We start from the raw sequence: 26,994 nt of genomic DNA on the forward strand, positions 1-26,994 counted from the left end.
TCTACTTTCCTAGTCACTAGAGATAGGAAACCTATAATATATAGTCCATAATAAAATATATGCTTCACTACTTTTTTGGCAAAGGCAAGAGACTCCAATTGAATGAAACAAAGGTGAGCTTGGATGTCACCATATTCTAGCTCCTCTATATATATATATATATCAAAACTTTAAAATTCATAAAATAGTATATCGAAATTAATGTTTGAATCCCCACGGTATAATAGTGTGTATGTTTGTGTAAGAAATTTCTCTTTCCTGTAGTTTAGACTATCGCTTGTAATTAAAAAAAGGCTTGAAATATTTGTGTTCATTTTAATAGGCCCTAGTGGGAAACTAGGCAAGATTAGAAAAAGCTAATCAAACAATTAGTATATGGGGTATTTCAGAATGTTGATGGGTTGGTGGTTGCTTTTTGTGTTCTTCTTGGGACTTGGGACTTGGGAGTCGAGAAGAAAACAGCAAAAGTCCTTCTCAAGTGGGTCACTTCACAAAGGGACCAACATTCTCATGGTCTGTTACTCAAACGAGCCTCCCTCCACTCTTTTCAAGATCATAGTAATTTTACTATCTCCTTAAGCTTTTTTAATTGTCTTTACTCTTCTGTTCCATTCATTCCTTCACTCGCAATGTCACATGCATGTGATTGAAATTTCAAAGAAAAAAAAATAAAGATGATGAAATATAAATGATGAAAATAGAGATTTTTTTAAAAAAAAAGGGGAAAGGAAAAGACAGAAAAGTAATAAAAAATTATGGGTGGCAAGGCAACAGCCTTGGGCTTGGATGAGGGCTTTTGGGCGTGATGGCTTGCTTGGCCCCATTTAGAAAACGACCTGAAATTATTGAGAGCAGTGACAGTCCACACTGTTGACAGACAGAGCATAGCAAATCACATTTTTAAAAGCATATATTATTATAGTGATCTGAAAATATTTATAAATAAATAAATAATGAAAATGCCTGCCCTTTGCTGCATGATTTTTGAAAAGCCATATATATATATATATGTATATGTATATGTGTATCTTTAAAGGTGGTCCTCTTAATAATGTGTGTACCTATGGGTGGACAAAGGGGTCCACGTGGCAAGGCAGGCAAGGGGTGGCCGAGGCCACGTGGGAGCAGTGGTCCATGGAGTTTGAAATATGACACGTGTTGCAAAAAGAGATGTGACAGGCTGTAAGGGGGGGATAGTGCACGGATGTGAGAGAGAGTGTGTTATTTTTATTTAAAAAAAATCAAATTTTTTTTTTTATATTTTATATTTTATATTTTTATGTGTAAAAGTGGGTAGAAATTGGAGATGGGGTGTGCACTTGCTGGGTCAGTCTTGCTTTGGTTCAAGACTAAAGAGAGACTACAAGTACTTTTTTTTTTTTTTTTTTTTTTTTTTGTCTTTCAGTTTTGGTCCTAGTTCTGATGTGAAACTTTTGGACGAGGGGAATTACACATTAACCACTTCAATTCACCAAGATTATTCGAAATCAAAGTTCTAACGAAGGGATTTCAATTTTACTTTTGAGGGTTCGTTCGTCGTGTTGACCTTTTTTTTAAGGGAGATTCACTATTATACCCAATATGGGGGCCCAAATTATAAAAATACCCTATATAAAATGGACTTTAGAAACACACCCAAAGCCCATTTACAACAAAACTTTTAACTTCTTATAAATTACAAAACTGTCATCAATTTCTTAAAACAAGCCCAACCCCAAAATCTCATAAAAATACCCAAAGCACTCAATAGGGCATCAAAGTAATTTAATAATCAATATTAAATTCAATAAGGCTAGCTATCATTTTTTGGGTTTTTTTTGGGTTTGTTTATAGGAATTCAATTGTGTAGGGTTTATTTATAATATTAGTGCTAGAAATGGGTATATCACTAAATATCTCTTTTTTTAAATCACAAAAAAGAAGGAAATTAAACAAACACATAGATATAACTAAACCAATAGCTAATTCATTCGTGTTAAAGTTTGGGCGTCATCTTTTTTTATTGGTTTTATTATTCTTGCAAAAGAAGATATTGGGCTTTTTTGGTTGAGTTCATTTTGTCTCACATCTGATGGCCTTTCCCTTGAGTCAAGAATCCAACCCAACAAAATATATGTACGGCCGTTTCCTTGAACAAGAAAACATTTGAAAGACCAATTAGGGTTAGGGTTTAGGTAAATTGGGCCCTGCAACACAAATGACATGATAAGCCCGTGTCTGCTACTTCTCAATCAGAGAGTTAACTCAATTTTAGTGAGAAAAAAAAAAAACATTACATTTAAGAATAACAGTGTAAAAAGCATACGTCTACAAATGACAATATCATTTTCTATTGAACTTAAACCATTCTTTTTTTTCTTTTTTCTCTTGAAAACAATAACGGTAACCACTCCTTTATCTTCGAAAACGATAATGTTTTTTCAACTTTCTTGTTGAAATGATAGCTTCCGATGAATATCCGTCTTGAAGAACGGTAGTCAAAATCATGACGAGAGGTAGACAAGTGAGAAGGCAAAGATGCAGAATGAGCGATCTTCCTCTCCCTATTAATATCCACCACACTTAAACTTCTAAAAAGTGCTTTGTCTGCTTCGGGGCACGGGTAGATTTTCCCAAAGCTTATATTTGTAGGGTTGATTTGGGCAGCGTCTATGCACCTGGTACTTTTACTGCGACTAAAGCTCTTCTTGAAGCTCTTTCTAGCTGCTGCTACTTCCATATTCTCTTCTTTCAACTCTCCCATTGTGATTTGTGCAACAAATACTTTCTGCGGCTTTTTTGTTTTGAGTTGCTTTGAGTTCGCTATCCTTTATATGGATAGATGTGGTTGCCTAATTTGAGTAGGAAACGATTAGGAATTCCATTCACTTTAGGATTTAGGTTATTAAACGTCAACCCAACTTTCCTTTTCCTACAAGGAATTGAAGTAAAATGAAAAAGAATGTAACAAAACATTCAAATTTTCGAGTCAACGTTATATGGAATTGTGCGGGGTTCGAGTCTATAAGTCGTTTCCAATGGATTGATTGAACTTTCAATTTGGCACTAGAGATTAGGGCCTGATAATTCAATTCCAGGGTTTTGGACTACGCCATTGTCAAAGGTATCTTTTGGGCTAGGCCCAATAGCCAAGACTCTCCAATTTGAACACCCATAATTGACAAACATATATTATTGTCTTTCTTTGTGTTTCTGTTGTTTGAAAAGAAGAAAGGAGCTAATTTTTCCACTTTTTTTTTTGTTCACATATACTTTATTTTATTTTATTTTATAATTATTTTTTAAATTAATTTTGTTCTTTTTTGTTCTTTCTTTTTCCTATTTTACCCTCATGTTTATATTATTATTATTATTTTTTAATACTTAATTTTCCAACTTGCACTCTATTTTCAATCTTTTTTTCCTTTAATCAAGTAAGAAATAACTAACACGGTATATTTGTCTAGGCAAAATTACATAGTCCACCTGCAAAAGCTCATGCCCCATGAATAGATCTTGCAATCATAGTTTTTATTTTATTTTTAAAGGAAACAAATTTTAGGTGGCCACAAAGAAATAGAAATGCATCTAACTACCACATTTTTACATTTCTTTTTCAAGGTTCTTCTCCCTCTTCTCCCTCTCTTCTCCGTCATAACCATTCGGAAAACATATATTGAATGGAAAAAAAATGATGAACTTGTGGACATGAATTGAGTTCTCATAATTTTAGAAAATGAAATTGACTTTGAGACTATGAGTTTCAAATTCACATTAATAGAGTTCTCTTTGTTTCATATGAGATCATTTCATACCTTCATTTTGTTTTGGTACCGTCTCAGAAAGTACAAATAGCTAGGGATTCAAGAGAAAGAAAAAATAAAAAAATGAAAAAGAATTCTTCTCATAGAAATAATTCGGCATTCTAAGTAAAATTTGATTAAAAAGTATTAAAAAGTAAAAGGAAATGTAAGTGTAAAATGAAACTGAGAAAATCAGTTTCCAAATAAGAAAGAAGAAATAATTATCTTCCTACGAGAATTGATGTGTGAATTAAAGGGTAGTGAAGATTGTGATGCTGACAATGACATTAGTGGTACAGACGAGAATAATATGGGAGAGACAATAGTAGTGACAACACATAAAGATGATGACAATAGTTGTGGGACAATGCTTGTCTTCTTTTTTGAAAAGATATATATATATTTTTTTAAATTACAAGTTGACATATATATAAAAATAATTTATTATAAATATCATAAGAAAAATTTATACACATTTGTCAAATTTTGTTCAATAAGAAAGTAGTCATATTTTTAAGGAAGGGTGCAAGTATTTTCTATAGCTAGGATCCTAGTTAGTAAAATACGAAGAGAAAAGTAAGAATAAAATATGTAAGTGTTTTATTTGGCAAAATTTTGGCAAGATACAACTAAAAAGTTCGGCCACTATATAATATTTTATTATTATTAAATAATATGTGAAAAATACAGGTATAATATGTGAATTTTGTTTGTATTATTCAAAATTTTGTAAAAAACAAGTGTATTAAACATGAAAAATATGTACGTACGTATATTGTATGTTTGCTTTTTAAAAAAATATATATTTTACCGAGTCTTTAATACGTGTATGAAAAACAAAAATATAATTAAAAAATATGTACACATGTGTATATAATATGAGTATTAATTAAACGGAAAAATGCTAACTAGGGTTATGATAATGAGAGTCATCATACATCTTTAACATAATAGTACAAGAAAAATTTACATGTCATATTGCTATATCACTTATCACGGGGTGTATGGAAGTTTCTCTCTAATACTATGATGATTACAATATTCAATAGATGATGTTAAGTGTTTTCAACTTATTGAACACTATAACAAACTTTTGTTCATGAATTTTAAACTCATGACCTCTACTTTTAAGATAAATACCATTAAAACTAGGAGTTGCATACTATTTGATGAGAGAGAGAGAGAGAGAGAGAGCACAAAGAAAATAAACGGAAGTAGGTGAAAAAGAAATATGGTGGATTTTTATATTCAAGGCTATCCTACAATTAAAAAGGGATCAGAAAACGCCACACATACTTTGTTTCTTTGTAATAGTTGGGAAATATTAAAGATCAATGGTGCTTCTAGCAAGCAACAAAGTTTGGTAAATTGGCGCTGAGATGAATAGTGATTCTTGTGGGCCATGTCATCACTTGGCATTAGGTTAATTAATCAGTCATATTTGGCTCCTCCAGTCTGGTACACCTACTAGAGAGAGCTTAAAAACTCAAATCTATTTTGGATCCACAACTTTTTCTTCTAGTGCTTCTAATCGACTAACTTCTCAAAAAATTATATCAATTATATTTTTATATAAGCGATATTAGAGAATGCGAAATTTAAACATAGAACATCAAATGCAAGAATAAATCCTTTATAAAATTATGTTATATTTTTAGCTCAAGCTTACGTAGTTTCATATTGTAACCTAATTATTGACGTTGAAAATCAGAATTGCTAGTTGATTATTGACGTTGAAAATCATGGAACAATCGAGATTAGTTGGGTGAGCCCACAAGAATGACATGTGATGAAAGAAAATTTGGATTTATTTGCTCACTCACAGCACAGGGAGTGAAAATTCCATCACAATTTTTCTTCATAAAGTGGTGCATGTATGAAAACTTAAATTATAAACAATTAAATAAAAAACTGTTTTGCTTCAGATTCATGCAACCACCAAATTATATGTATATATATTTTAAAAATTAATCATGCAACATGGTGAAGCCATGAAACAAGAAAAATGGAAAGTGATGTAATTCTAGAAAGAAAGCATCATGAACATTTAATGGAACCAAAATTGCAAGTAAAGTGCCAATAAATTTCATTCATTTCAAGAGGGTATTTGATTTGGGATTATCAATCAAAGTTTGGTAAAAGGTCTTTGAATTAATGAATGATATTTCTATATGAAAATTGGGAAGGCAGATGAGATGAGCATGTGGCAAAAAGCCAGTTAGAGTTTAAGAGCTTAAGAAGCAATAGCAATGGCTCTGGGGGCTCACTTGGGTATGCCATAAGATTGAGAGAGTACAATATTTTCACTTCACCTTCACAATCCACTGGGGTCACTAGGAGGACCAAATGGAGGATCAAACATCACCCTCTTGACTCTTTGTCAACCAGAAAGGTTTATGGGGTTTTTGACATTTAGTGGAGTGTGGTGGAGAATTGGTAGTGGACCCACATGGGAGAAAGAAAAGCACAAATCTTTGAGCTTCAATTCAATTTTCTTCTATACAAAACCTTCACAATTGGGTCTGGGTACTGATTTCCTTCTATCTTCAGAATCTGTCTTTTTTGGTGGGCTTTAAGGAAAGGTAGAGATTAAAGTACCCTCTGATCAAAACCCCCCAAAAGCTTCAGCCTTCAACTGTTTTCAATTTTCTATTTACCCTTTTGAAAATTGGACCTGAGTTTTGAGTAGGATTCAAGTACCCTTCCCATCACACTAGGTCTCTTTTTTTCCCTTTTATCTTTTTACTAAAACTCTGTTCAAAGAAAGGTTGAGCGATTTGCAGGGCTGAAAGCTATTGAAGGGTATGGTGGGGAATACCATTTTGGGTCCTCTTAGTCTCCTATGGTGACTATGCGTCTTGGGAATTGGGAACTTTATCTGATCTGGTATTCATTATATTCTACTGTCTTTGCAGATTCTTAATCTGTTTCAGGTAGAGTTTCTGAGGCTTTATTATATTGCTGTTGTTATCTCTATCTTTCTTCATTTTACTCTCAACATCTTATTGAGAAACCATCAAGTTGGAATGCTCCACCTGCTTTAATTTTTTTTTTCTTTATTTTCGCTGTGGGTGGTTGGAGTGTGTTCTGATATAAATATGTGGCCTGATGATATTGAATTATTGGTTGCTGCATGATATTGGGTTTTGGGAAAGGAAGCTCTTTGGGGATATTTGCATCTGGGGTGGGTGATACAGAGTTTTCTTTATTTCTTGCTGTTAATTTTTTGAGTCAATATAGGTAAATAAAGTTGTTCACATTGGATTGAGTTTATTGGAATAGGGTGAATTAATTTGTTTCGAGTCTGTTGAATGGTTATGTGGTTTCTCCTGTATGCTGTAATGAACTTTCTGAGAATTTATGACAGCATGCTACAATTTATCCCCCTTTCTTTCCTGTTTTAACACCTTCTCTTGGTTACTATTTCATGTTTGTCTATTTTTGGTTCACACGGCATGTCCATTGAACAGCTGCCCCTCTCAGGAAGTTGTTCCCAGATTTGAAGTTATGATTTCTCTTTGCCTAAGTGAAAGAATTTTGGGTGCAGGAACAGTTTGCCAGCTCACTGGCAGATAACATTTCTTGTTATGGGTTGGCTGACTAAGATTCTCAAAGGTTCTAGCTATAAAGGGCACTCTCATCGGAAATATGGGCATGATAGAAACTGGGACGAACCTCGTGATTCAGTGGTAATTACTCTTTTGACTTCTACAAAATTCCTTTTATTCCTCCTGCACATTGAATGACATGGTGGACTAGTTTTATGCTCACTAGATTGACATCTACCCATCACAAAGTTAATTTATAGAAATAGCCATGATAGTTCATAGTCTGAAGGTTTGTGCATGCTGATCTTGCTAGCATTTTTTATTTTATTCTAGTATGCTAACTCTCTGTTATTCGGAACTTGGAATGCAGGAAGAGGATGTAGATATTGCTATTGCATTGTCCCTTTCAGAACTAGATCAAAAAGGAAAAGGCGTAATCGGTAAGTTTCACCAATGTGCAAAAACTAATTTGTAATTTGCATGTGTTGGTAAGTTTCACCAATGTGCATAAACTTGCTGAATAACTTGGAATTGCCCCTGTTTTCATACAAGGATTAATAGCTAGCTACTAGTGCTAAACATGAGATATCGTGCAAAATGCTTTAGGTGTGCAAATGCTTCTTGAAAACCGTAATGAACTATGACAAATTGCCATTAAGCATAGAGTGTAAGTTGTGTATAACTCCACTAAAGGGGCATAATTATAATTTTTTGGGTGTTGTCTTGGGTTTGATTTATAAGTCACATATTATCCATTTGCCTGTATATTTTTCAGAAGATGAATCTGAATCAGAGGATGATGAACAATCTGCTAAATTTGAATCAGACAGTGATGAACAACCTACCAAAGTTCAGTCAGACGATGATGAGAAACCTGCCAAAGTTCAATCAGACGATGATGAAAAACCTGCCAACTTTCAATATGAGGAAGATGAACAAAGTGCTAAAGTTCAATTGGAGGAAGATGAACAACTTGCAAAGGCTCTTCAAGAAAGTTTGAACATGGGTTCTCCTCCTCAATATGATAATGGCAGTATATTTCAACCTTTTCCATTCTACATGCCAGCTGGGTACAGGTGAATGCTGTCACTTTGCTATCTCTTGAATCTAGTCGAGTAAACTAACAACTGCGATATGCCAATTCCTATTATCTGTAAGTTCTTAATAAGTTTGGAAATGGTTAGACGGTTCTAAAGATAAAGAACAAGTGAATTTTGGATTTCCTATATGGGAGCTAGCCTAGCTCTGTAGCTCACATGCTTAATTAGATATATTAAGCCATCTGATGACTTTTCAACCTATTTAGTATGAATCAAAACAAAGTGTACAAAATGGTAACTTATGTGAGCATCAGAAAAATAAGTTGATATATATATATATATATATTCATCTTTGCTATACACGTCTCTTCAGTAACCAGAGAGTGCATAAGAATTTTTTTGGAGTTTTATTATAATTATTACAAATTGGACAGTTACATAAAACAAAGCCTCTTGCATTTCGTGTAATTCTGTAGCTGTATTTCACAGATGCCAATTAAACCTTATGAGTTTTACTGAAACATTGTTGTTTGTAGTAGGATATGTGCTGGCTGCAAGTTGGAGATTGGCCATGGGCGATATTTGAGTTGCATGGGTACTGTTTGGCATCCAGAATGTTTTCGTTGCCGTGCTTGCAATCTTCCAATTACTGATTATGAGGTGAAAATCCAGTCTTGTCCAGTAAGATTTTTCTCTGGAATTGCTTGACGAAGTACTTGAATGCACAGCTGAGTTACCTTTTCTTTTTATGGGAACAATACCATGAGTGTTATGTAAATATCATTTAATTTTTGGATCTCCTATCTGTGACAGTATTCTATGTCTGGAAATCACCCTTACCACAAATCCTGCTATAAGGAGCAGCATCACCCAAGATGTGATGTTTGTAAGAATTTTGTAAGTGTCTCTTCATATTGAGTTCTTTAATGCTATAAGCATTTCCATTTTGGTAATTAAAATACTTGTATTTAGTTGATGATGTTACCAGAGACGTTACCAGAAGGGGAACTTAGTGATGAGTGTGTAGGCTAATAGGACATCCAGGAGCGGTTAATGAGTGCAGGAGTCTGATGATTTAACCCGATTAACCTCCTCTGGAATCCAGTTTAATGGCGCTGTTAGGAAATGATCATAAAATGCTGGCTGATTATAAAACTGCTCAGAGTTAGCAGGCTCCTGTCTGATAAGCTATAATTATTTGTGGATCTGTATTATGGAATATTAAAAAAACTGTTCAAGGGTGCTTTGTTTTCTGTTTCTTCTTTCATTTTTCTTTTGGTGTGAAAGTTTCAAATCAGTTCATTGTTTCTTTTCGTGAATGCCCTTGTTGATGGTTCTGTCTACTGGCTGGACTGGTTTAAGGCAACACATATGCATTTGTTGAACAATTTATCTTTTTGATAAATATTTGTTGAACAATTTTTATATTAGTTTTCTCTATGTTTCTGGTTCTTTTTCTTTTCCTTCACAAATATCATCATCAAGGTTTCTTACATACAGTCTACAATTTATGTTAGAAAGAGTGAGGCCTGCCCTTTTAAAATTATTCCTCTGTGCATCATACATATCATTGAGTCTTACCTTTTGTTCTTTCTGTACAGATCCCAACAAATTCAAATGGTCTTATTGAGTATAGGGCACATCCTTTCTGGCTACAAAAGTACTGCCCCTCTCATGAACGTGATAGGACTCCTCGGTGTTGTAGCTGTGAAAGAATGGAGGTGAGTTCATGAAAACATAACCCCTCCACTTTGTAAGAAGACAACAAATCCTGAAGAAATGGAAAAGGATATAAGATTTACGTCAACCACTGACTGCATGACATTTTTGTAGCTTTTCCAAGAAACGTCTGCAGTTCCAAATTTTCATTTTCTGTTGGGTAATGATTTACCTCCTAACCTTGCAGCCAAGGGACGCAAGATATTTGTTACTTGATGATGGTCGGAAGCTATGTCTGGAGTGTCTAGACTCAGCAATTATGGATACACATGAATGCCAACCCCTTTATCTTGAAATTCAAGATTTTTACGAAGGTTTAAACATGAAAGTGAAGCAGCAAGTACCAATGCTCTTGGTTGAGAGACAAGCTCTAAATGAGGCCATGGAGGGAGAAAAGAATGTAATGCTGATGATTTAACATTACAAGCTCTGAAAAACAATGTGTTTTTGCATTTCTTCAATCTGATGTTGATCTGATCTTTTCCTTTACTGTGGGCAGGGTCATCATCACATGCCAGAGACTAGAGGACTCTGCTTGTCAGAAGAACAGACTGTTACCACTGTAAGAATTTGTTCCCCTCAAATTTTAGCTGTAGAAGTGTCCTGTATATTTATGAAGCTATCAGTTCATTGGATAAGAATTGATTGTATATCTCTTACTATGTCACAGATTTTACGGAGGCCAAAGATCGGAGCTGGCTACCGGATGATAGACATGGTAACTGAGCCTCATAGGCTGATTCGCCGCTGTGAAGTAACAGCAATTCTCGTATTGTATGGCCTTCCTAGGTAATATTTCGCTGGCTCCCTCTTTGGCCATGGTTATAGATCATGCTTCTAATTGTATATGACCTAAAATTTGTATAAACACAGGTTGTTGACAGGGTCGATTCTGGCTCATGAGATGATGCATGCATGGCTAAGGCTCAACGGTGTGTGCCTTTCCTGCTTTTATGACATTGGTAACATTTCCTTTTGGTCCCTTGGGTTTACTGATAGAATGTTTTGGCAGGCTATCCGAACCTGAGCCCGGAGGTTGAAGAAGGTATCTGTCAAGTGTTGGCCCATATGTGGCTGGACGCTGAGATGTATTCTACATCCGGTAGTGATGTTGCCTCATCATCTACGTCTTCCTCCTCATCCTCTTCTAGTTCGGCGTCATCTAAGAAGGGTAAACGGTCTGACTTTGAGAAGAAGCTTGGTGATTTTTTCAAACACCAAATTGAGTCGGATTCATCAACAGCATATGGAGAAGGATTCAGGATAGGAAATAAAGCAGTGCTCAAGTATGGTCTAAGGAGGACCCTTGATCATATTCGAATGACTGGAAGCTTTCCAGTTTGACTTGTAGAGTGATACAAAGAGTTCTTACCATATAAATCCGTCCATATACATCATAAGAGAGAGAGAGAGAGAGAGAGAGAGAGAGAGAGAGAGAGAGAGGCAATGGAAATGCTCACTTGTATGTGAGTTGTTGTCATCTCCAAACAGTTTGGAAAACATATTATACATTCACATTATAATTACTTAAAGCTGTTCAGAAGAAATTGTAACAAAAAGACCTATCAGCTAATAGATTATACTTTTTGTTTGTAGAAACTTAAGGGGAATTTTCCCATCAGACCCAAAAAAAAAAAAAAAAAGAGAATTTTTCCGTGGTCCCTAAAAAAATCCAAGCCAAGTCTTTTGTAATACTGAGTTTTACAAACTTTGATAGTTTAAACTATAAGGGGGAGGAGAATTTCTCATTCACACATTACTAATGTATTATGGGATTTCGAATATTAGACCATTAGTCAGCAAATCAATGCCTTTTTTCATTAAACTTTGTTGGTACAGACCAATACATTAGCTCGTTGGGCTTGAATAAATTTCTTTTTATTAATTTGTTCTTGTTGCACATTTTCCGTTGCCGAAGTAGTCCATCAATAATGTTGTTCGATAAACATGGATCAACGGTCAGGATTACAATATCTCAGAGATCTCTCATCCACGGTTGACGTTAACAAAGGGTCACATACCAATGTACCATCACCAACTGCCCAAACAGAACAGCGCTACCAATACATTTTCTCCCGCCACACGGTGGTTGATGATGGCTTATAACTAATGCACACCAACTGTTCGACGTTTTGACATGCTTTTCAAGCAGCTTTTTCGCAGCACAAACCTGATCAAAATCCTAAACCAGCTGCAAACTCGTCACTATGCTCGCGACCCATTTCCCAACAAGGTCTCCCTCTATCTCCACCGAGCCAAACTCATCGATTCAATTCGTCTTAGGCTCCGAGCCAACACCCCAGACTCACTCGCTCCTCTCGCAGGCGACCGTCTTCTCGACTCTTTTGTGGTCACTCAAGCCCTCCGCTCTGCTCCCTCCGCCGACTCTGCCCTGTCCCTCGTTCAATTTATCGAGCAGAACCCACATTTCGTTCATACCCAGAACACCGTTCATGCCTTGGCCACAGTGCTCGCCAAGTCTCGCCGAGCTGACGAGCTCAAGTTCCTCATTGAAGCAGTCCATGCCGGAAAGTTTCGAAACGTTCGGGTCAGCTTCATGAACCTTATGCAGTGGCAAGCTGCCATTGGAGACCTCGACGGAGTTATTAGAGTATGGGATGAGTATAGAGTTAGCTCGGAGAAACGTGTTTGTGCCGAGTCTTATAACATTGTGATGCGCCTTTTTGCCCAGATTGGTAAAGACTATGAGGCCGTGAAGGTTTTTCATATGATGATTGAAGAAGGGGCGATTCCGAATAGTCGAACTTATACGGTGATGATTGAGCACCTTGTGAGTTCTGGGAAGTTGCAGTCTGCAATGGAGGTTTTTAATGTGTTGCCATTGATGAGGGTGAAGCGGACTTTGAACCAGTATTCAGTTTTGGTAGAGGCATGTGTTGGAGTCAAACAGTTTGATGAAGTTAAGATTTTACTTAATGAAATGCGGGTTGATGGAATATTGCCCGGTCGAGCTATGCGTTTGTCTTTGGAACAAATTCAAGAAGCAGGATTTGTTCAAGAGACTGATGAATTTCTAAGAGAAATGTTGCCCAATGAGGACATCAAGAACATAAGTTATTGTGTTGACAGTAGTGATGAGGATGAGGATCATGATGAGGATGCTACTGATGTTGGTGGAGGTGATGATGTTAATGAGGTTCAGTTAAAACCGTGGTTAGACCCGAGGGCTTTGGCCAATGCCTTGCAAAAATGGAGCCCTGATGAAGTATCAGCATTAGAGAAGGCAAAATTTGTGTGGACAACTAGGTTAGCATGCAAGATTCTTAGGAATTTTAAATCAGCAGAAAAAGCTTGGAATTTTTTCTGTTGGGTTGCTTGTCAGCCAGGTTTTACTCATGATATTTACACAGTACAAAGGATGATGGCCCTTTTGGCGCGCGATGGGCTTTCTGAATTGGTTGATCAACTCTTAAACAAAATGAGGATGGAGCAATTGAGATTGCCCTTCTGCACTATCAGGTTGATCATTGATTTTTATGGTATCTCAAAGAAAGCTGACGCTGCTCTGAAGGTCTTTCACGATGATAGAAACCTCTGTGGCCCTATATCAAACTTTAATTTGATGCTTCTGTATTCATCTCTCTTACGAACTTTGACTAAGTGTGGGAGGGATTCTGATGCATTGGATGTACTTGAAGAGATGATCTTATGTGGGATTGTTCCCAATATCCAGACATTTTCTGGGTTGATGCATCATTTTGCACTAAATGGGGACATCAAAACTGTGCAGAAACTCTTTGCAATGGTTAGACAAAGTGGAGTCCAGCCTGATGCTTATATGTTCAAAGTACTTATCCAAGCATATTGCAAGTGTGGGAGAGCTGCTCTTGCATGGAGGGTTTTTGAAGACTTGAGGAATTTAAATTTGATGCCCGACTCCGCCACAAAAGAGTTGCTTGTGAAGAGTCTTTGGAAGGAAAGCAAGCGGAGAGAGGCTGCCGCTGTGGAAGAGAGTTGTGAGGAAGTAAGTGACGTCCTTCCACTCACATTGCACGGTCACATATGGACAGTGAGTTCTGCAGATCTTACAAAAGTTTTTTCTATTTACTCCAATAGCTTCACATCAGCTGGTGAATAGAGTTTTAGATGGATTTGACAATGACCAATGATTTACTTCATAGCGGAATACTTGAAGTCATACGTCTTGAGTTCAGGGCAGTATGTATAACTACAGATACTCTTTTTGATGTTTGTGTTTGTATTGTTATGTAATGGCATTTATTTCTCTTTACATTGGATGTGAATTTCAATCTCATGTCGTTACTCATTGATGAAAAGGTTACCATATTATTTGCTTGTATTGAAAACGTTAGTACAGCTTTTTCATTCAAGTACCATGAGCGCCTCTTGGAGCTTGTTATGTGTATCTCTCTAGCAGCCATTGAGCAGCAAATCTCTCGTATTCTGATAGGACGGCGAGTCGCTTGATTTTGAAATCTTTTTCTTTTTATTGGAAATAATAAACTGTCTGTTGTGATTGTCTTGACTTAAAAGTATGATTGTCATCAGATTGGTATTTTCCAACAGGCCAACCTATCACCCATCTAACCGTTTAGGTGCCTCAAAGCAAGCTGCATATGGTTGTTCCTTACCAATCATTTATCAGGTCATATACTTTAGATTATATCATGATATGATGCACGGTTGCTTGTGCCAGGAACAATCAGGATATTCTCTTGATTAATCCCAATTCACGTGGGGCCTTCAAATAGTTTTTGTGATTTTTGAGTCGCTGACTTTATATATAGAAATGGTAGGAGGGACAACTTGCCGTCCAAAGCTGGGTGTTTGTTTTAAACTAATCTGCCTTATTTGTATGGTTCTTAGCAGAAATGAATTTTTATTACAGGAAACTGAAAACTACTTGAAGCCTAGATGTATTTGGATCTATTTTTGTGTCTTTAACTTATAAAAATGACATCAATGATACTGCGTCTACTATTTTCTAATGACGACCAATGGAAGGAGGAGAGCAAATAAGACTCGTTCAGTTCAAAGCTAGAGACACAGGTCCCCTGATATTTGTATAAATTATATATATTTTATATGGATTGAAAGCTTTCCCTACAATGCCCTTCGGCTTTTCCATCAACTTTTAGTAAGATCACGTAAGCAAATATTGCAATAACTGGTTGAGAGCCTGCATAATTATAGCAAGGTCATAGCAATGGCAATCTCCTTCCTCGGCTCCCAACCTTTCTATATTCTTCTACTGTTCTTCTTCACCACCCAAATTTTAGCTCAACCAGCACCGTCCAACTCGAGCACAAGCTTTTCATGCTCGGTAGATGCACCTCCTTCGTGCGACACGTATGTGTCGTACCTTGCCCAGCCTCAGTTTTTGAGTCTTGGAAATATTTCTCATCTGTTTGGGGTCAGTTCTTTATCAATTACCAAGGCCAGTAATCTAGTCTCTGAGCAGATCAGATTGATTGCAGGCCAACTCTTACTCGTACCGATCACCTGCGGTTGCACTGGAAACAGTTATTTTTCGAACATCACCTATGAGATCAAGAAAGGAGATAACTACTATTTAGTTTCAATAAATTCATTTGAGAATCTCACCAATTGGCATGCAGTGCTAGATATGAACGCTCTTGCAGATTGGTGTCAAAGTAACCTTTCCTTTGTTCTGTAAATGCCCATCGAAGATGTATTTGGATAATGGAGTTAAGCACCTCATCACTTACGTATGGCAACCCAACGATGACACCTTTCAGGTGAGTTCCAAGTTCAATGTGTCACCACTTGATATCGTAACTGCAAACGACTACCGGAACTTCACCGCTGCTGTGGGCCTTCCGGTGGTGATCAGTGTCAAAATTGCCTGCTCTAGCTCAACCGAAACCCCCTCACGGAAGAAACATATTCAAGCAGCGGTGGTGGCTCATTCTAATCATAAGCTTGGGAGGTGTTCTCAGCTGATTTCATCCCTTTTTGCAATGAAATTCGTGGTCTATAGTCGTCAGTCAACATAAGAGACAAGAAGGCTTTGAATGGTACTGGATCATCTCTTTCCCTACAATGCCCTTCGGCTTTTCCAGTAAGATCACGTAAGCAAATATTGCAATAACTGGTTGAGAGCCTGCATAATTATAGCAAGGTCATAGCAATGGCAATCTCCTTCCTCGGCTCCCAACCTTTCTATATTCTTCTACTGTTCTTCTTCACCACCCAAATTTTAGCTCAACCAGCACCGTCCAACTCGAGCACAAGCTTTTCATGCTAGATGCACCTCCTTCGTGCGACACGTATGTGTCGTACCTTGCCCAGCCTCAGTTTTTGAGTCTTGGAAGTTTGGGGTCAGTTCTTTATCAATTACCAAGGCCAGTAATCTAGTCTCTGAGCAGATCAGATTGATTGCAGGCCAACTCTTACTCGTACCGATCACCTGCGGTTGCACTGGAAACAGTTATTTTTCGAACATCACCTATGAGATCAAGAAAGGAGATAACTACTATTTAGTTTCAATAAATTCATTTGAGAATCTCACCAATTGGCATGCAGTGCTAGATATGATCTTGCAGATTGGTGTCAAAGTAACCTTTCCTTTGTTCTGTAAATGCCCATCGAAGATGTATTTGGATAATGGAGTTAAGCACCTCATCACTTACGTATGGCAACCCAACGATGACACCTTTCAGGTGAGTTCCAAGTTCAATGTGTCACCACTTGATATCGTAACTGCAAACGACTACCGGAACTTCACCGCTGCTGTGGGCCTTCCGGTGGTGATCCCAGTGTCAAAATTGCCTGCTCTAGCTCAACCGAAACCCCCTCACGGAAGAAACATATTCAAGCAGCGGTGGTGGCTCATTCTAATCATAAGCTTGGGAGGTGTTCTAGCTGTTTCATCCCTTTTTGCAATGTTCGTGGTCTATAGTCGTCGTCAACATAAGAGAAAGAAGGCTTTGAATGGTACTGGATCATCTCTGGAGAGCCCTGAATGGTTCAATATGAAAGAAGGAAAAAGGGATGAAAAATTAGAGCTCAAGTTCATACAGGACAAGCTTCTTCCTGGAGTTTCAAGCTATCTAGGAAAGCCAATCATGTATGAGATCAAAACAATTATGGAGGCAACCATGAATCTCAACGAGCACTGCAGGATTGGAGGGTCTGTATACAGAGCCATAATTGATGGGCAGGTCTTAGCTGTAAAGAACACCAAGGAAGATGTCACAGAGGAACTAAGTATTCTGCAGAAGGTAAATCATGCAAATCTGGTGAAACTAATGGGCATCTCGTCTGAAGCAGAAGGGTTTCGCTTCTTGGTTTATGAATATGCCGAAAATGGCTCACTTGATAAGTGGTTGTACCCCAAATCTTCATCCACTTCAACTTCTTTAGCTTTGCTCACATGGAATCAGAGACTAAGCATAGCTCTGGATGTCGCAAATGGCCTGCAATACATGCACGAACACACGCAACCGAGCATCGTTCACATGGATATCAGGACAAGTAACATACTTCTCGACTCTAAATTCAAAGCCAAGATAGCAAATTTCTCCATGGCTAGAGCAGCTGCAAACAATGTTACCCCCAATGTGGACGTTTTCGCTTTCGGGGTTGCTCTGTTGGCCTTGCTTTCAGGAAAGAGAGGCATGGAGACAAAGGAAAATGGAGAGGTTATCATGTTGTGGAAGGATGTTAGGTGGGTTTTGGAAGCTGAAGAGAAAAAAGTGGAGAGGTTAAGAAAATGGATGGATCCAAATTTGGAGAGCTTCTATCCCATTGATGGTGCTTTGAGCTTGACAGCCTTGGCAAGGGCCTGCACACAGGAGAAGTCTTCAGCTAGACCAAGCATGGCAGAAGTTGTGTTCAACCTCTCTGTGCTTACTCATTCGTCTTCCGAATCGACATTCGAAAGGTCTTGGGCTTCTGCTTTGGAAGCAGAAGAAGTTCTTCAAACTATCAATCCGATCACTGCCCGTTGATTCAGTGATAAGGAAGCTACAAAGTTTTAGTACAATTAGATTTGTGTTTACATATTCATAATCATGTACTGAAAAATAATCTACAGTTCCTTTATGGGCTGAATGATGGAATTGAGTGTATATTTTTCAGCTAATTTTAAGCTTTCTTTCTATATGCAAATATCATATTATGGAAGCACACTAGTTAAGATTGTTGTTTATGAACTACATACTATTAACTAATTTGTTAAATACATAATCTAGCAACAAAAGCCTATATTTTTCTGGAACCTTTAATTATTTACACAGAATAATTCTGCTTGACATAGAATGGAAGTATGAAAGTACTTCAGCCATGCCATAGCAGGCCTCAAGTACTTCAACAAGTGCTTTTACTTTGGGAATTGAGGAAAATGAACTTCAGTTAGCTAGGTAGCATGAGAGTTTTAACATAAAAGATGTATTTGGGTTTTGGTATGAACTGATTTTAACAGACAAAGAAGAATTTCAGATGAAATAGGCCAAAAATGGCAAATCACAGCCTACAAAAATGATTTAAACTAGAGGAACTTGTAAATAAATTTATTTGAGAAATACCTATGTAGATACATGTGTGGACTCACTCTGCATAGTATTTGCAAAATAAAAAAAACTGCCTAATTTTCAAAGTTTTAATTCATAAGTCATCTGTACAAAAAATCAACAAAATTGAACAATTTTATGGTCATTTGATTATAAATTAGTCATTATAATATTTTTTGAAAAAATTGTGTTTATATATATGTTTCATCAAAACTACACACATTAATAGTTTACGATTTGTATAATTTTTCTCGAAGAAGACGTATGAACGAAGACTCAAAAATAAACGGTTTGCATAATTCAATTTGAAATACAATATAAAGTGAACACCACAAATAAACTTGTTTTAAACAACTTCTTTTGTTTTTTTGGTTGAAAAAATTCAATGTGTCATGACCCATGGGCTACTCAAAAGTAGCATTGAATTTTGACCAAATTAGACAAATGGACAGGGTGATTTTCTGATCGTGGGCTTTGATGTCCAATCAATTTTCATGCCACCTAATCATGCCATGACCCATGGGCTACTCACACATTAGTTTGGGAGCATGTTTTGTGGAAATTTCAAATTCAAATTTATTTTATTTTTCAGTTGTTGGGTTTGCATTCTCTGATTTTCCAATCAAATTTGGGTTCACGTACATGTCGTTTCCGGTTGTTGACATGGAATTTAGATGGAGGCGAAACTTTTATGAACTGCGGTTTAACAGACACATCTATTCTGCAACATTAGAAATGAATATTTTCTGTCACACACGCACATATATAAACTTGTTCTTTTGAGTGAGATGAAATTTGTATTGATGTCTAGTTTCAAATTAACTGTCCAAATTTTAAACGAAATTTTTTTTATCTGTTTTTTAAATTAGAGTTGTTGATATAAGTTTATATAAATTAGAGTTTGTATAAGAATGCAATTAATGGTCTACTTTAATATATATTTTTAAAATAATATAGGTTACTTTTACTTGGTAGATAAAATATTGGAGGAAATTAAAAGGCTATATTTAAGATTGTTCATAATGAAAATTGAATAATCATTGACGTCTATAAATGGGGATAACAAGATGTCTAGAAATCCAAATGAATTCATCTAAGAGTCTATGTGTCTAATGAATTTGGAGATTTTGTGGAGAGAATTTGAATTTCTTTTTTCTTGGAATCTGGAGGTAGGAAGACAAAATTTATAAAGTGATAATTGAAAGATAATCGTCAACTTACTTGACATACGCTTCAAGCAGTGGCGGACGCACAAAGGGACGAGAGAGGGCAAGAGATCTTATGACTGCCAAAACTGTGGATGTGAAGGTCCTCAAGCGACCACATAGTGTTCGACAAAAGGCTTTCCATTGCTATTGCACTCGAGGTTTCTTTTTTCAATTTTTTTAAATGATCTGACTAAAACAACGTCTTTTTAAACTGGGCCTTAAAAAATATAATAAAAAGATTACAAGCTTCAGCTGATCTTACGGTGAACAACATGGGCTTCAGCTTATATGCAAGACAACTAGAAGATGTGAGTGGTTCAACAATGGAATAAAAATAACAAATCTTCTCTTTTTGGGAAAATAGAAAATGCTAAAAAAACAATTATCGAACCTTCATAATCAAATGTAGTCTTCTTCTTTGCATATACCACACTGAAACAACGTTACTTAGTTAATAAAAATCTTATTATTAAAATTAAATTAAATTAAGATATTTGAATTACTAATTCTACGGAAATTGTTTATGGTTTTATCAACGGATATCAATCTCATTTTCATCATGAATATTATCTTTCCATTTTTTAGTGTTATTTTAAAAGATTTCTTCCTACCAAATTAGAACATGTTTTACTCAAAATATGCCCACATTGTTGGGGATTAAAAGGTCTTCCCAATTTTGAGTTGAACCATGCAAACTTTTTCGTGACAACAATGGGGAACTACATTAAATTTATTTCAATTTTACCTTCATTTCTGTGATTGTTTTAAATTCAATATGTAATATCAATATTATGAGAAAGAAAAAAAATAGTAGTTTGATGTGACCATAGGGATTACTCAATTATATTTGCACTTACCCCATAAAACTTTTACGCAAGGTCAGAAGAGTTTCTTTCAACAAATTTTAACGTTTTAAAGGGTTGTTTTTATTTTCAGAAAATAAAAATGAGGCAAAAATATGTTCAGTGGCCCAAAAATAGATAACACTGAGAATGTTTTCCTAAAATGAAAACAAGTTCATATGTACTTGTAGAAAACAGAAAAAAGTTGTTTTCATTCTCATGGAAAATGTTTTCATTAAAATAACTCACATATTATTATTCCAAATTGTACTACCAGACACGTGTTTATTGTTTTTGTTTTCTGAAGATGTTTTCTAATTAATCTACCAGACGCATTTTCATTTCTTGAAAATACAAATTTGTTTTCTTGTTTTCATTATCTGAAAATATTCTAAGAAAACATTTTCTGAAAACGTTCTAAGAAAACATTTTCTGAAAACGTTACCGAATCGGGCATTTAAAGTGAACACTTTTTTTATAGTGCAAAAGCAAGATTGCATTCATAAACAAAAAAAAACAAAACAAAACAAATATCGGCACCTCATTAAAACCTTCCTAGGACATTAAAGTTAACACTTATATAATTATATTACTTCTATATCTTTAAAACTTAAATTATAAGAAACTAAAGAAAAAACAATATGCAATTAGTGAGTTCGTGAAGAGCACTTTCAAAGGCTTGAACTACCCGGGCAGGAGGAGGCCCAAGGCCCAGGTGCGAGTTCCAGCGGGCTTCAGTTGCCTGGGCAATTGGTGGGTCTCACGTAACCTGGTAGGCCCAAAGGCAAAACGAGCCCGAGCTCGTGCCTAGGCTAATTGACGTCAGCAACGTAAAAAAATTTAAAAAATTTGAAAAGAAATTTGAAAATTTTCAAAAAATTCAAAAACATTTTTTTATACATACCTAACAATTTTATTATTATTATTATTATTATTAATTCATACATATAAATCATTTAAGTTTTTTTTTTTTTTAAAAAGTTAATGTGAATAGTATTTTCCTTTGTCATGGCAATGGATGGAAACACAACAAGCATTTTGCAAGGGATGCCACTATTCATGTGAATAGTAATAGCCATTGCCATTTACCATGGCAAATAGGTGGAAGTGCTCTAAGAGCCATTCCAGCGGGGAGCCCAAGCCCGAGGCTGGGGGCGGGCTGAGCGAAAAATCCATTTCCAGCGGGCCATTGCTGCCCAGGCAGACTGTGGGACCCACGAGCACGGGCTGGCCCGAAGGCAAGTTTTGCCCGAGTTCGAACCCGAGTTTTGGCCTGATGTCAGCCTACTTATTTGATTTTTTTTTGTTGCCACGTGGCATCGTCTGGGCTTTCCGATCGGATTTTTTCCTTCAATCCAACGGCAGCCAATTTTTTTGCAATAAAATACTTTAAAAACTTTAGAAATTTTTTTAAAAAATACCCAAAAATTAATGATTTTTTTAAAAAAATAAATACCAGCCAATTTTTTTTATAAAATTTATCTGAAAATTTTATCCGATTATGAGATATGAATAGTATTGACACATAGGAACCCGAAAATCTTATCTGAAAATATTATCCAAATTAATTATTGAGGTAAAAAAATTTGTGAAAAAAACAAAAAAACGAATAGTAATTGCCCTTTGTCATGGCAACGGGTGGAAACAAAAACGGCTTTTTGCAAGGACAACTACTATTCACGTGAATAGTTACTGCCATAATCCCCCTCTTTGCCATAGCAAATGACAAATGAGTGGAGTTACTCTAAGAGCAAGTTGTACCATTGTTAAAAGTACTATTGCATTGTCTTTGTCAAGCAGCTATGGTCAAATCAAGCCAGAGCCATATGATATTGAGAATAATAATATAGGGTAGTGAAGTGATCATGACATCAGTACTTGAAATTTTCTTACTATTATGTGAATATTTTTGTTTTTTTATTATATTAATTTAGATTCCTATCAAATGCAAGACCCACCAGAATATAGGCTGCAACCATTGGTGCATGTCAATTATCACCCAGAAAACTCAAATAACTTCTTGTCATTTTCAAGTTCAACCATTGTGGTTCTTCTTTCCAGTTAGCTACATTGCTTTTGACAACCAAGAGCATGATGAGCATCCTCTTGCCCTTTGGTAATATTATGAAGCCAGGAACTGCATTTGTTTATAGATATTGACCAACTGAGTTTGCCAGTCTGTGTAAATAAAAATAATTGCCAAGACTGAAGCTACTTGCCATGCATTTTCCATTGTGGATTCTTTTCATGTATTAAACTAATCACTTTTGATTAATGACTAATCCTTTGCTGTCTGTTTCAAAAACAATTCATTACATATTGTCTGTTTTCAATGACCAGGTATCTTAGGCAAGTTTCCAATAAAGGGTATTTATGCATAGTAATTTGAATAGTAATTTTTTCTTTTTGGTTCTGGGATTTATTATTAGTTCATGATGTAGTAAATGACACACACGAGGTGAGTTTAATTTCTTTCATTCTATAAATAGTCTCGATATCTCTTCTTCTGATTGGATTTTTGGCTCTCTTGCTGGTCTTTACTCGTAGATCAGTATTAAAGAAAAGGAAGAAATCTTTCAAGGTCAGGAATTACGATCCTGATCAGGCCACTCAGGAGAAGTTACTTTCTGGGATTTCACAGTATGTAGGGAAGGCAATTATGTATGACAAAGAAATGATTATGGAGGCAACCAATGACCTTGATGAACTCTGTAAAATTGGGGATTCAATGTACAAAGCCACCATGTATGGGAAGGTTTTAGCCATAAAGAGAACCAATAAAGATGTCAAAGAAAAGCTGAGTATCCTGCAGAAGGTAAACCATGTGAATCTGGTGAATTTGATGGGAATTTCGTATGATGCAGATGGGGATCGCTTCTTGGTTTATGAAAATGCTGAGAATGGATCACTTGAAAATTGGTTGTTCCCAGACTCTGAAGCTTCTTCAGACTCTCTGGCCTTCCTCTCTTGGAGTCAGAGAATTCACATAGCACTTGACTTTGCCAACGGCCTGCACTACATGCATGATCACACTCAACAAAGCATTGTTCACTGGGATGTCAGAGAAAGAAATATCCTCGTAGACTCCAACTTCAAGGCCAAGTTTGCAAATTTCTCAACAGCTAGACCTGTTACAAACTCATCGATGCCAAAAGTGGATGTTTTCGCATTTGGGGTTTTGCTGTTGGAGTTGCTTTCAGGAAAGAGGGCCATGGAAACAAAAGAAAATGGTGAAGTGGTTATGTTGTACAAAGATTTAAGGGAGGTGTTGAAGGTTGAAGAGAAGAGCGTTGAAAGGTTACAAAAATGGATAGATCCAAAATTGGAGAACTGTTATCCTCTTGATGGTGCGCTGAGTTTGGCAGCCCTTGCCACGACATGCACACAAGAAAATGCTCAGGCAAGGCCAAGTTTGGCTGAAGTCGTTTTGAACCTCTCTGTACTAGCTCAGTCATCCCCTAAGACAATGCATAAATTTTCAACTTCAAAGTTTAAAACAGATAGCATTGTGGAAGTAGTCATTCCAGTCGAAACTCGCTGATTTAGGCTGGGAGAAAGTACTATGATTTATAAGTCATCTCTAGATTTTGAGGTACTTAATATCTGTGTGTGTTTCTATTCTTTCAATAATTTATGTAAAAGATTTCTGTCTTTTCTTTTTCTTTTCTTTTCTCAACTTTTGATGGAAATAGGAGGTTGTTGTTTTAACTTGATGGCAATAATAGTTGACAACAAAACAATTTTTCATGTCATGCAATGGTTACACATACATGATACAGAAGAACAGTACTTGTGTGATACATACTTTTTGCTACTAGACTCTTGTTTTACAAAAATATTTTGCTTTTTCTGTATCCAATTGTATTTTTATCAAGGATGAGAGTACTTGATGGATTCTTGGTCTGCTTTCTGGCTCTTCAGCCAAGCAGGCTAGACTTAACTTTATCATTCGTACTGCAAACTCCATGCAATGCTCCGCATTTAAATTACGGTCTATTAGCCTATCAGAGTGAGCTTCTGCATTTCCTCCTCCCATTAACGTAAATATTGCTTCTGCATTTCCTCTTCCCATTGTTGTGCATACTGCTTCTGAAAGAAGCACTTCTACACCATCCTGCAAGAACACAGCTTCTTTTCCTGTTACCAATTCCAGCAGAACAACCCCAAAGGCATATACATCAATTGCAGGTGTCACCAATCCATGTTCTATATATTCCGGTGCCAAATAACCTTTTGATATCTGGGCATACCGTGTAGATGAATTCCTATTTGCTTCCTTCTCCGCTGATCGTGCGAGACTGAAATTTGCTATTTTTGCCCGTAAATCTTCGTTGAGCAAAACATTGGTGCTGCTAATACCTCTGTGCACATAAGCAGGATAAATGAAGTTGTGCAGATAGTGGAGCCCATCGGCAATGTCCAAAGCAATCTGAACCCTATGATTCCAACTCGGAACTTCTGGACAACTTTCTTTCTTGAGCCAATCTCTCAAGGAACCATTCTCCATGAACTCATACACAAGATAGAAATCCTCACAATGTTCACATGCACCGAAAAGGCTGATCAGATTGAAGTGGTTGATCTTTTTCAGTAATTTCACCTCCTCAGTTGCATCTTTGCTCATCTGTTTTATGGCTAGTACTTTTCCATCGAAAAACCCACGATAGACAGAGCCACCTAAGCAGTTCTTGTTGCTGAAATCCTCTGTAGCACCTTTCAATTCTTCGTATTCGAAGACTTTCAACCGAACATCAACTTCTTCAGCAATGGTAACAAAGAAACTTTCACGCAAGACCCATTTCTTTTTTCCTTCTATATTATTTTGAGAAACCCTTTTCTGGTGATAAAGAAACACCCCAAAGATAGCCAAACAAAGAACTAGCTCAAGAATTCCAATTCCAATCCAAACATATGCTTTCTTTGACCTTCTGTTTCCATGAATCGGAGTAACTGGAAGAGAAAGGCGTGGTGGTGGCCCTGGTGGGTATTGAATAATGGTTTGAGAGCTTGAAGGCTCCACTGACAGTGGAATTAGAATTGGTGTTAATGCATACACTAGAGGATCATCCTCTGTAAATCCATTCGCATAAGCTACACTCTTGGCACTTACATTAAATCTCTCACTAACTACAGGGACAGAGTCGCCCCAGCTGACCAAGTAAGTCAACAGAAATTTTGTACCATTGAAAGTTTGATTGCTTGTGGGACAAGCACATCTAAGTGGTACCTGTAACTCAAAACCAGGTTGCAAGCTTAATGCACTATAATTGTTTTCGTGCATGAGAGCATTACAAGTAGACATATTCTGATATGTATCTGTTGCTATCGTATAGTAGGTGTCACCAATACTGGGAATAAGATAAGAGGCTTTAGCCTCATAGTACTCACCCGAACAAGAACAGACTACAGGAACAATCACCTCTTTGTTTTGAGGCAGCACAAGTGTATGATCTGAGATGTTGTTGATTCGGGCAAGCTCAGAAGGGTCTGAAGCGGTAAGGTTTGATATGGCAGAGACTGAATTGTAAGGGGGTTGAGATTGAAAAATCAAGAAAGCCTTGCAGGATTTCTTTTCACCATTGCAGGTGTAAAGAAAAGTTGGGAGTGATCCTCTGTCATCACTGTCAGCACAATCAAGAGCTGAGTTTTCTGCATAACTTTGTTGAGCTTTGAGTTTTGGAGTGATTAACAGCAAAAGTAAGAACCTGAGTATAGAGCAATCCATGATCAAGTTTCTTTCTGTGAGAGAACTTTTGGCAGAGGAGAAACTTCAAATCTTGAAGATGCGAACAAGTCTTTGGCAATATAATTTCTGCAACATCAGCATTACCGCGTACATATTGTTTTGAATAATAGGTTTTTGTAGTTATGTTGACTAACTAGGCTTATCAGGTGGGAATTTTCCCAGAAAAACCAACCCAGGTTGGGGCCCAAGTTTAACTTATATACTTGTTTTAGGACTATCACTTTGTATCAGAAGATTGAGCAATAAGAGCTAGAGGTTATTCTATGCAACTAAGCTTCAAGGTTAGGGTTTTCAGGGAGTGAATCACTTTGTATCAGATGTTGTAGAGCTCTATTCCTTCCCCCTTCTTTCTAGATTCTCCCCAGAGGAGCTTTATAACTGGTTATCTTTGCAAATAATTCTAAGGTCACAAGCTTAAGGTATAACTTCTTATCAGCCCATAAGTTCATTTTATAGGGACTATAGCAATGAGACTGTCTATTTGATTGATTCTATAAAACCATAGTCCTTTAACTTAAGCTTCCTTCCATCATCTGCAATCACGAATATATTTACCCCAGGTTTTGTCTTTATATGATTACTTCTGCATACCC

At 36.5% G+C, this 26,994-nt stretch overlaps 5 protein-coding genes across 7 annotated transcripts; 4 read left to right on the forward strand and 1 right to left on the reverse strand.

Moving 5' to 3' along the window:
- Window positions 1–5,972: 5,972 nt before the first annotated feature.
- Window positions 5,973–11,684, forward strand: LOC117634833 (protein DA1-related 1-like). Of its 3 annotated transcripts, none has more exons than XM_034369082.1 (12): window positions 5,973–6,715; window positions 7,330–7,471; window positions 7,701–7,770; window positions 8,106–8,406; window positions 8,907–9,030; window positions 9,184–9,267; window positions 9,972–10,091; window positions 10,277–10,489; window positions 10,589–10,651; window positions 10,760–10,878; window positions 10,963–11,021; window positions 11,102–11,684. In XM_034369082.1, the coding sequence occupies exons 2-12, from the start codon at window positions 7,370–7,372 to the stop codon at window positions 11,431–11,433; spliced, it is 1,587 nt and encodes a 528-aa protein (XP_034224973.1). In that variant the 5' UTR covers window positions 5,973–6,715; window positions 7,330–7,369; the 3' UTR covers window positions 11,434–11,684. The 3 variants fall into 3 exon arrangements, with proteins under 3 accessions (XP_034224973.1, XP_034224975.1, XP_034224974.1); XM_034369084.1 differs by having other exon boundaries at window positions 8,910–9,030; XM_034369083.1 differs by having other exon boundaries at window positions 7,336–7,471.
- Window positions 11,685–12,053: 369 nt separating this feature from the next.
- LOC117634701 (pentatricopeptide repeat-containing protein At5g66631) lies at window positions 12,054–14,397 on the forward strand. The gene has a single exon (XM_034368891.1). It carries the CDS (start codon window positions 12,227–12,229, stop codon window positions 14,186–14,188), a length of 1,962 nt encoding a protein of 653 aa, XP_034224782.1. The 5' UTR covers window positions 12,054–12,226; the 3' UTR covers window positions 14,189–14,397.
- An 880-nt stretch (window positions 14,398–15,277) lies between these two features.
- Window positions 15,278–18,044, forward strand: LOC117635743 (serine/threonine receptor-like kinase NFP). The gene is made up of 2 exons (XM_034370099.1): window positions 15,278–15,719; window positions 16,618–18,044. Exons 1-2 carry the CDS (start codon window positions 15,278–15,280, stop codon window positions 18,042–18,044), a joined length of 1,869 nt encoding a protein of 622 aa, XP_034225990.1.
- Window positions 18,045–21,745: 3,701 nt separating this feature from the next.
- Window positions 21,746–24,196, forward strand: LOC117635441 (serine/threonine receptor-like kinase NFP). Its single transcript, XM_034369760.1, has 4 exons — window positions 21,746–21,893; window positions 22,717–22,771; window positions 22,996–23,022; window positions 23,203–24,196. The coding sequence occupies exons 1-4, from the start codon at window positions 21,746–21,748 to the stop codon at window positions 24,194–24,196; spliced, it is 1,224 nt and encodes a 407-aa protein (XP_034225651.1).
- Window positions 24,197–24,469: 273 nt separating this feature from the next.
- Window positions 24,470–26,380, reverse strand: LOC117635442 (lysM domain receptor-like kinase 4). Its single transcript, XM_034369761.1, has one exon. The coding sequence runs from the start codon at window positions 26,378–26,380 to the stop codon at window positions 24,470–24,472; it is 1,911 nt and encodes a 636-aa protein (XP_034225652.1).
- Window positions 26,381–26,994: the final 614 nt, after the last annotated feature.

Source organism: Prunus dulcis, chromosome 7, assembly GCF_902201215.1.
Source record: "Prunus dulcis chromosome 7, ALMONDv2, whole genome shotgun sequence".
Lineage (NCBI taxonomy): Eukaryota > Viridiplantae > Streptophyta > Magnoliopsida > Rosales > Rosaceae > Prunus > Prunus dulcis.